The sequence below is a fragment of the Notamacropus eugenii genome, chromosome 2 (assembly GCF_028372415.1).
Source record: "Notamacropus eugenii isolate mMacEug1 chromosome 2, mMacEug1.pri_v2, whole genome shotgun sequence".
In the NCBI taxonomy this organism is placed as follows: domain Eukaryota; kingdom Metazoa; phylum Chordata; class Mammalia; order Diprotodontia; family Macropodidae; genus Notamacropus; species Notamacropus eugenii.
In genome coordinates, this window is record NC_092873.1 from 437,410,766 (window position 1) to 437,419,582 (window position 8,817).

The following is an 8,817-nucleotide window of genomic DNA, read 5'->3' on the forward strand; positions in this document are numbered from 1 at the left end:
GGAACCAGGTCTCAAATGAGTGTCCATGAAGATGTTAACACCATGTCAGAGGAAATTTTTAGTGCCCAAAGATCTTATTAAATTAACTTGGGCCAGGTTAATCCTAGTCATTCCTTCTACATACTTACCAGGAAATTTGAAGAGGGAGAGAAGTCTATGAATTGTACCAGATTTGACAAACTTTCAGAAATAAACTTCCCCCTTTAAGTTAGCTAGTTGGCTCAGTGGATAGAGCACTGAGCCTGGAATCAGGAAGACCCAAGTTCAGATCTGGTCTCAGAGACTTACTGTGTAATCCTGGGCAAGTCACTTAACTTCTGTTTGCTTCAGTTTCCTCAGCTGTAAAATCTGGATTATAATAGCCCCTGGCTCCGAGGGTTGTTTTGAGGATACCACAAGATATTTATAAGCTAAGCAGTGCCTGGCATATATGATAGGTGCTTAATAAATGTTAATTACCTCTGAAAGCATTTGCAATCTGTCTTGCATATATGTTATTCATAAATAGTTTTTAGCCTATTTTTTTCCTATTAGATTGTGAGCTCCTTAAGATCAAAGACTAATTATTGCCTTTCTTTGTATCCCCACTTAGCACAAGGCATCTGGTACAAAGTAGGTGCTTAATACATGCTTTTTGACTTAAATTTTTTCCTCTCCTACCTCCACCCCCTAGCCTTATCTCCAATTCCCTAGAATATAATTTCCTGTGGGCAATTACTGTTTTGTTTTTGTCTTTGTACCTGGTACAGAATAGATACTGCTTGTGGATATCCACAACATAATTGCTTGTGGAACTGAATTGGATTGAGGGCTTTATCCTTTATCTTTTAACCTAGTTAGCCTTGGCCAGGAACAAGCAAAAGTCCATTTAATTGGTTAAAAAAATATTATGATCTTCCTCCTCCCCCCCTCCATACATACAACCAAGGTTATAGGAAAAGGAGGAGCTGGAAACTTTAGAGCTACACTTCAGACCTTCTCCTAACTAACATAACATAAGACTGAGATTTTCTCCTCAATAAGAAGGTTCTCAGTTTTCCTAGACTTGTATAAGAACTGGTAAGCTTTTGGAAGAAGGGGAAGTCTTACTGCATTTCAGTAGCTTCTCAACTGAGGAGAACATTTGGAAAAGTTCCTACAAGGAGTGAGGTAGATGTTAATGAGTCTTAGCAGAAATTTGATTTCCCCCTTAATTGGCTATGCCCCAAAGACTGTCTACTTTTTTTTTAAGCCTAGTTGCCCACAGTTCACTAGATCTGATGCCTCCTGCTCACTTAAGACTAGAGTAGTGAGAAAGTAAAGGCAGAGCCCACGGAGTTGATAAACATTGCTTTTTGTCTTCACCAGATGCTTGAAACAATATGGCAGTGCTTATCTAATAAGAATGTTATGTAATGGTTCAATGGAGAAATTCACCTCTGCAGTCACATTTTATAATAAAATAATTGTGGTTGAAAATACAGGATAAAATATCTATATATGGTGGCATAGATGGTTCCTGAGATTTGCCCAACCATGATGTATTCTATTGGGGGATTGAGGAGGGGTGGAGAATGTTTAGAGGCCAAAGGAAGGAGACAGAAAAGACAGTCTTGAAAGAGTAGTAGTACAAATGAAAGGTTTTTGGTCTTTGGTACACTTGTTGCTCTACTACTGGGTAGCGAAAATATTTAGCCTCTAGTGGTTCCTCTTCTGGGGCTTTTTCTCTAGAACTTCTAGATTCCCTGAAGCCTCTCTGGGTTGAGGGTAGAAACCAGACCTATTTCAAGTTCACTTGACTCTACAACTGGGGAAAGCCTAGGCCTATATATTGGGACTGAGTGAAGACCTTGAGCTCCTGTTTTCAGAACCATCCCAATGCTGGATTAGAAAGTGTTTGCTCTGAGGAACAGGCAATTTAGAAGAGAAAGAGGTCCTTTTCTGCCCCTTATCAGCTTGTATCTCCCATTCAAAGGCTTCGACAGGTACCCAAATAAATGTCCCTGGTTGGTTTCAAGATTTTAATTCTGTGACCTATGTCAACTCAATCTCCAGACTGGGTTCCTTCCATCTCTAACTATTCCTCATGATTGACCCAGATGTTGATGTGTCTGACCATGACCCATGAGTTATCCTTAGGGCCAGTCACTACGAGTCGCACGCAGCTCACATTATGTCCTGTCTGTCTGTGTTTCATCCTGCAGTCCAACTGCCCATCCCACAGCTGTCCCAGAAAGGTATACTTGGTACAATGTTTTGATTCCCCAGTAGGATTAGAACCCAACTCCACTTTTCCTTCCTCCAAACTCTGCAGCTTCTCTATAGCTGTACCAGTTAGCACTTGCACTCGAATCACATTAACCCCCTTATCCAGGATTACAGTCAGCTGGTGTCCAGGTAGAGCATTTGGGGTCAAAAAGAATGTTTCATCCAGGCTATAGGCATTTTGGGCCAAATGGTTATGAAGAGTCTGCATATTAGTGTAGACAACTGCAGGTGGGTTATCTGGAATATCAAAGCTATCCTCTTCAAACTTCTCATTGTCTGGGTCTTCACAAATGTGGAAATCATGAGGAGAAAAAGAAGAGGGACTGTCAAAATGGTAAAAGAGCAAAGGGCGTATGTGGATGGGATCCTTCTGACCCTGAAGGATTCGGAAATGGAGGAGAAGCAAATCAGGGGACTTATCCTGGTAGAAAAGGAGGAGGAAACCTGCCAGTTTGGGAAGATCTCTGGAATGGCAGAGCTTGCCAACTAAGCCATGGTTGGCAGAGTCCATGATTGTCCATGGTACATCCTTCCTGGCTTCTAGTTCCTGCTGGAGAGTAGTGACAAAGTGGCGGGTACTTCGGATGTTGTCTTCGATCATGAGGAAGTATTCAGAGAGATTGGCAGCAAAGCTCATGAGAAAGGCATAATCCAACATCTGCTTAGACTGGAAGGTCTTTATGTCAGAGAAATTAAAGACCTTGTATGGTTGGTACCACAAGTGCTGGTATGCAGCAGATGGGGCATGGATCACAAGCAACTGCCCTTGAAGGATCTGGGAGGTGAAGTGGCTTATGATGATACTGACTGTCTCATTGAGCCAATCAGGGTCAGAATCAGCTAGGTGGACAAGCACTGTGATGTGCCTCAATTCATTCTTGGAGGAAACTTTGAACACAGATCTCAAAGTTTTCACAAGGTATATTCCTGTAGGACTCTGCATTGAGGACAGTCCTACAGTAAGAATCTCTGGGGAGGAAGGAAGGCGAATAATTAGTAGTGCAGGGCAAAAAGGAAGTCTTTTCCCCTACATTTTCTGCAGTCTTCTCAACCCAAAGGGATGGCTAAGATGATCTTTTGTTTAAAGGGTTCTAAAAGCCCTAACCATAGTTTTCTTTCCTTCTCTCCTCCTATCTCATCTTTCCTTTTCCTCTCTTCTGTTTTTCAGAGCCCTGAAACTTCTAATACTGAACTTCTCTACAGGAAAGTTATATGCTTGGGGTGGGGTGGAAGAGATTGGATATTACTGGCTTAAGCTGAGACTTTTCTATAAGTTTACAGACTCAGGAATACTATTAGCTACAGGTTCATATATCTCTCAGCATAGCTGGAACTTTTTAGTATCCTCTTCCCTCTTTCATCCCTTCTTTCCCCTCTGCTGTTTCTCTCAGTTCCCCTAGTCTCCCCTCTTGATGCTAATATCCTTCTCCCAAACCCCTCCATCTCATTTTGGGATAATATGACACGCATGCACTCACTTTTTTTTAGGGGCAGGGCTCCAACCAGATACTGGTAGGTGAGATGGGACATTCTGCTTAGGACATTATACGAATTACCCTGCAGGTATTTCTCACTCTTGGAGCTGAACTTCTGGTGCAAGGACCGCTTTGTTTCCTGGGGATAACACAAGTTTTAGCCTTCAGAGGCCCATCTCAAGATCACTAGGGGGGAAAGTAATGTGGGATGGTGGCCAAAGAGCCACCAAGGTAGGAATGTTCCAAGGATACCAGGTCATTGAACAAAGTATTGTTCCTAACCTCTGCACATCCTCCCCTCAAGAAAAATACAAAATGAATATCATGTCAAGGGCTATGGGTTAATGTTCAATGGCCCTCCAGGAAAGTCTCCTCCCATTCTTTGGGGGAAAGGTACAGGGAAGAGATAAGCATATTTGGATGACAACTAGCTTGTGTGTATCAAGCTGAATTCTACAGTGCCCTATTTCTAGACTGCAATCTAAGGGTGCCACTTTACTTTTGATACTCACCAGGTGATAGGTGTCTTCATTTATCTTGGGGGTTCTAAGACTGATTAAGAACCACAGGAGGCCTGAGCCAGCTAAAATGATGATGTAGCGTCTGAAGGACCAATGCATGATGCCTAACATAGAGTGTTTCTCTGTAGAGAAGAACACAAGGGTTTTAGGTTCAGGCTGTATAAACTAAAAAGACTAATTCCAAAGTAGGTACAGAACAATGCTCTCCTGCCTCAGAAGTTTTCCTCATAGTTCCAGGTCATCTCCTGAGCCTGCTGCTGGCTGCTCACATTCCCACCCCACTAATAGGGCACTGGCTGAATACAGACCTGGGCTATTGCCTAAAGAAAGAGATCCTTGTGATGTTTGCTATCACACTTTGCAAGATTAAGTGTGCAGATTCAACTTAGAGAAGATTCTAAAAAATCATTCAAAGAACTAAACTAAATCTGCAACAATAGGCAGTGATGGTGAGAGGTTTTGGTGATTCCATGGGCTGTGAACCACAGATCGCTAAGAATGGCTTACCTGAGATAATGCTAAACATGAATTTCCTTCATCTCTTTTTTACTACTTAAAAAAAGCTTTTTATTAAGGTAACAATCTATTAAAAACAATATTTAAAAGATGATAACACTTAGGAAATATTGCAAGAAAATGATCACCTAAGTAAAATTAAGGAAGTCTTTTACTAATAGTCTCTGAGTTTTTTTTTAATAAATATTTTGTCTTCAGTGTTCTATATATCTTCCATATATCTTAGATTTTTTTTCCTCCTTCTCCTTCCATCCCTACCCCCTTCCCCGAGATGGCTTGTAGGTTCTACACACATATTCCTATTAAATACAATTTCACCATAGTCATGTTGAATAGAATTATGATGAATGGGAGAAACCATAACACAACACAAAACATAATGCAAAAGAAAAAGTTCTGCTTCATTCTGCGATCCAATTCCCATGGTTCTTTCTCTGGATGTGGAAGGTGTTTTGCCTCTAAAAGTCCACTGGGAATTTTTTAGGTCCTTGCAATGCTATGAAGGACTAAGTCTACCAGAAAAATTCCTCGCATATTGAGTCTCTGATATTTGTAACTCATTCTGCTTTGATCAGTTTTGATTCAAAGCCTTTTCCAAAGCTTTGGGCTTAATGGGAGTCAGGTAAAATTCACTTGAAAGCCTCCTTCCTAGTCAGTTTTTTCACCTGTTATTTCCATACACAGATCAAAGCATCCTTGTCTGATTTCATGAAAGTTTGTGAGAGGTGTCCTATATAGCAAGAACCTGTTGGAGTATTTTTCTCTTCACCCACCTAAAGTTTTTGGCTTTTATAAACAAATTTATATGTCATAGGGAGGACCTTGCAGATTAAGTTCTTCTCATAACAACTTGGTTTGGCTACAAACTGCTTTCTGTTAAAAAAAAGATTATACATTTTCCTTAATAATAGCAGTATTAAAATGTAATGTTTCTTCTCCAGAGAACAACTGACCACTCCCTCTTGTGTAGAATACTTAGCAGAATCTTTGGGGTGGTATTGGTAGTGAGTTAGCACACCAGGAGGAATCAGTGTTGAGTTATAGGGAAGCAAAGGATGATCTCTCCTTTTCTCCTACAAGTACCCAAACTGCTTTCTCTCTCCTTAGAACTCAGATCCATCTTCTTTTCCTCTAGGTGCCCACTCCATCTTCCTCTTTGGGAAGGAAGTCTCATCTCTGGGAGTGCTCTCCTGCTACTTTTTCATTAAAGGCATTCTATGGGATATTCCCTAATCTCAGACACCCCTTTGCTTACCACCCACCTCCATCTTCCTTTCTCCCCCACTCTCATTTCCAGTTTTCAGATGAGAGTACCAGAAGAAGGTAGTAGGAAAAAAGGGGAAAACAAAAATTTAAACACCTCAGTCCCTACAATACCTTTGATGATCCAGGTTTATAAGAATCCTTTCGTCTTAGGAGTACAGCTTTTGTCTATTGGGTGTTCTAGAGGCAAAGGCTAGGATTTTTATAAGGAGCCAGAACCCTTCTCCAAATCCTGGAGAAGAACCTGGAAATCCACAGAGCAGGAACTGGAGTAGACAAAACCAGATGGCATTGATTCCTCTGATCCCAAACAGGCCACATCTGTCATCATTTCTCCCAGGTGACATTGCCTTGACAACCATTGTTTCTCTGAATAGGGAGGCTAGGTTTCTACTCTTTACCTCAGGATTTACTCCCAGTGTTAGTGAAAAATGGGAAGGATGGTCTACAAATGATACATATAGTATTACTATATATGTGTGTGTGTATACATACATACATATATATACATATACAGAGGAAGATGTAAGAAACTTTCTATTACTCCAGTTTTGAGTTGGGACTTGCCCATCTGAGAACCTGAGCCCACTTGAAGGCTAAGAGGTCCAGATAATGATAAATGGGAAAAAGGTGACATGATGATAAAGAAAAAAGAGGAATAAATAGCCTGTGTGATCCTGTGAAGACCAAAAGCGGTGAGACACAGGGATGATCATGAGGGAGGACTGACTCAAAGGGTGGGCTTAGAGTAAGAAAGAGTTGAGAAGAGCAGCTGATAATTAAATAATAAATGGTAAACTCCAGACTTGAGAAAAAATTGTTTTCATTTCACACATGTAAAAAAATCCTCTTGGGAGACATGTCACAGTGGAGTGAGAACTCCTGGAATTTCAAATTTGAATAGTTTAAAGTTGGGGAAAATGAATCCTGGTCCCAAATGATTCTTCTGGGCAATTCACAAAGAAACAGGATCTCAGTCAGAGAGCATAATGGCCATCTTAGCAGGTTGGGGGAATGAGGGTGGGCTTTCTCTCTCCCTTGTCTACTGTCCTCAGCCTTCTTAGAACAGTTTCCATCATGTTGGGACCTACTCCATTCCAGGTAGAGGGAATTTTGTATATTTCAACGATCCAGGGTATAAGAAAATCATAGCAATTGCTTGGTAGCTGGCCCAGAAAAGGAATGAGGAGCCAAGAACTCTCCGTGATGTCACATATTCTTCTCATAAACAAGACTTTTCTGGGTGCCCTGGGCTTTGCAGGTGGCCTGACTGGAATGGAAGAACCTCATCCTATGCCCTGGCGGGGTTAGATCTGTCCCTTTACTGCTTCCATGGGTTTTCACCCCTTTGGACACATGCTCTGTCTGGACTGTCATGTTTTTAGGCTCCTGCAGGCAGCTTGGAGAGGGAAGGAGGGCTACCTAAGGCTCTGGAAGTCTGAATGAACAGTCACTTTTAAATCCCTTTCCCTGGAAGTCATCTTTCTCACCCCAAACTCCTCATAGCACTTTGCCTGGGATTTTCTTTTGTACTTACTGCAGTTATTTGTGTATACCTTTCTACCTTAGATTGTAAACTTGAGAACAAGATCTGTATCATAGCTCTCTATTCCCATAATAGCATTTTGCAAAAGTAGGTGGTTCTTAATAAGTTTATTGAACTACAATAGCAACATTCTGCACATAGTAGGTTTTTCTTAATACGTTTATTGAACTATATATAATAGCAATGCTTTGCACACAATAGTTTCTTCTTAATAAGTTTATTGAACTGTCTCTTTGGGTCTGTTTGGGGTCAGTAGGTCATATGGTCAACTAGCATTTATAAGTGTGTACTTAATAGTAGTGGCAGCCAGGTGCTCAGTGGATAGACGCCTAGAGTTAGGAAGACTCATCTTGAGTTCAAATCAGGCCTCAGATAACTACTAGATGTGTGACCCTGGGCAAGTCACTAAACGACAAACGGACCTACTATGATATGCCAAGCCTGGTGTAAGTGCTGAGAATACAAACAAAAGCAAAGACTGTCCCTGCCCTTGTGAGACAAGAAGCAAAGCAGTACGCATCAACAAATGATATACAGGAGAAACAGAAGACACACCAGAGAGAAGGCACAGAATTAAGAGGGACTAGGAAAGGCTTCCTGCAGAAGGTGGGATTAGCTGGGTCTTGAGGGAAGTCTGGATGTGCAGATGAAGAGAATTCCAGGTTGGGGTGGGGGTGAGGTGTGTGTGTGGGGAGACAGCCAGAGAAAATGTCTGGAGCAGAGAGATAGGGTGTCTTGTTCTTGGAACAGAGGTTAGGGAAGTTCTTTCCACTGGGACTGAGACCCAGCATAGCAGTATGTATAAACTGGCCTCAAATTGGTTAAAAGAAATGGATCCCAAAGCACACAGGCATGCACTACATTTGGGGCATCTCTTATAGCTGTGGGTTCAGGGCTAATTGTGAGAAGTTGTCATATGTGGGGCCAGAAGGACTTCAGGAAGTGGTAGGGTGATTAGGAAGGAGGTTTTGCTCTTAAGGTCAATGCTTGAATTGAGGATTGCAGCCTTAACTAGGTGTGGGCAGGAAACCTACAGGAAACAACTGAGTTTAGCACCTAGTTACTCAAAATAATTAAACTAGGAAGCTACTAGATATCCACATTGCTCATAGTGCCCATCTGTGAATGACTTCAGTAACTATCTTAATCACTTCCCCTACCATTTTCACTTCTTGAATTGCAAAGCTGATTTAGTTGAACACTCTTTGTCCTTAGTTTTTGAGCTAGCTACCCATTCAGACTACAGGTT

The 8,817-nt window shown here is 41.5% G+C and overlaps 1 protein-coding gene across 1 annotated transcript; it reads right to left on the reverse strand.

The window, feature by feature from the left end:
* Positions 1 to 1,986: 1,986 nt before the first annotated feature.
* Positions 1,987 to 6,327, reverse strand: LOC140529480 (alpha-1,3-mannosyl-glycoprotein 4-beta-N-acetylglucosaminyltransferase-like protein MGAT4E). Its single transcript, XM_072648180.1, has 4 exons — positions 6,137 to 6,327; positions 4,235 to 4,365; positions 3,726 to 3,861; positions 1,987 to 3,216 (listed from the first exon to the last, which is right to left on the reverse strand). Exons 2-4 carry the CDS (start codon positions 4,352 to 4,354, stop codon positions 2,057 to 2,059), a joined length of 1,416 nt encoding a protein of 471 aa, XP_072504281.1. The 5' UTR covers positions 4,355 to 4,365; positions 6,137 to 6,327; the 3' UTR covers positions 1,987 to 2,056.
* Between the last annotated feature and the right edge of the window lie 2,490 nt (positions 6,328 to 8,817).

What these genes read in the sequence shown, in the direction of transcription:
- LOC140529480 (XM_072648180.1), bottom strand. Translation starts at nt 4,354, where the DNA reads ATGTTAGGCATCATGCATTGGTCCTTCAGACGCTACATCATCATTTTA. An exon ending in ATGAAGACACCTATCACCTG is followed by an intron (nt 3,862 to 4,234) that starts GTGAGTATCAAA and finishes TGTTATCCCCAG; the next exon opens with GAAACAAAGCGGTCCTTGCA. An exon ending in AGCCCTGCCCCTAAAAAAAA is followed by an intron (nt 3,217 to 3,725) that starts GTGAGTGCATGC and finishes CTTCCTCCCCAG; the next exon opens with AGATTCTTACTGTAGGACTG.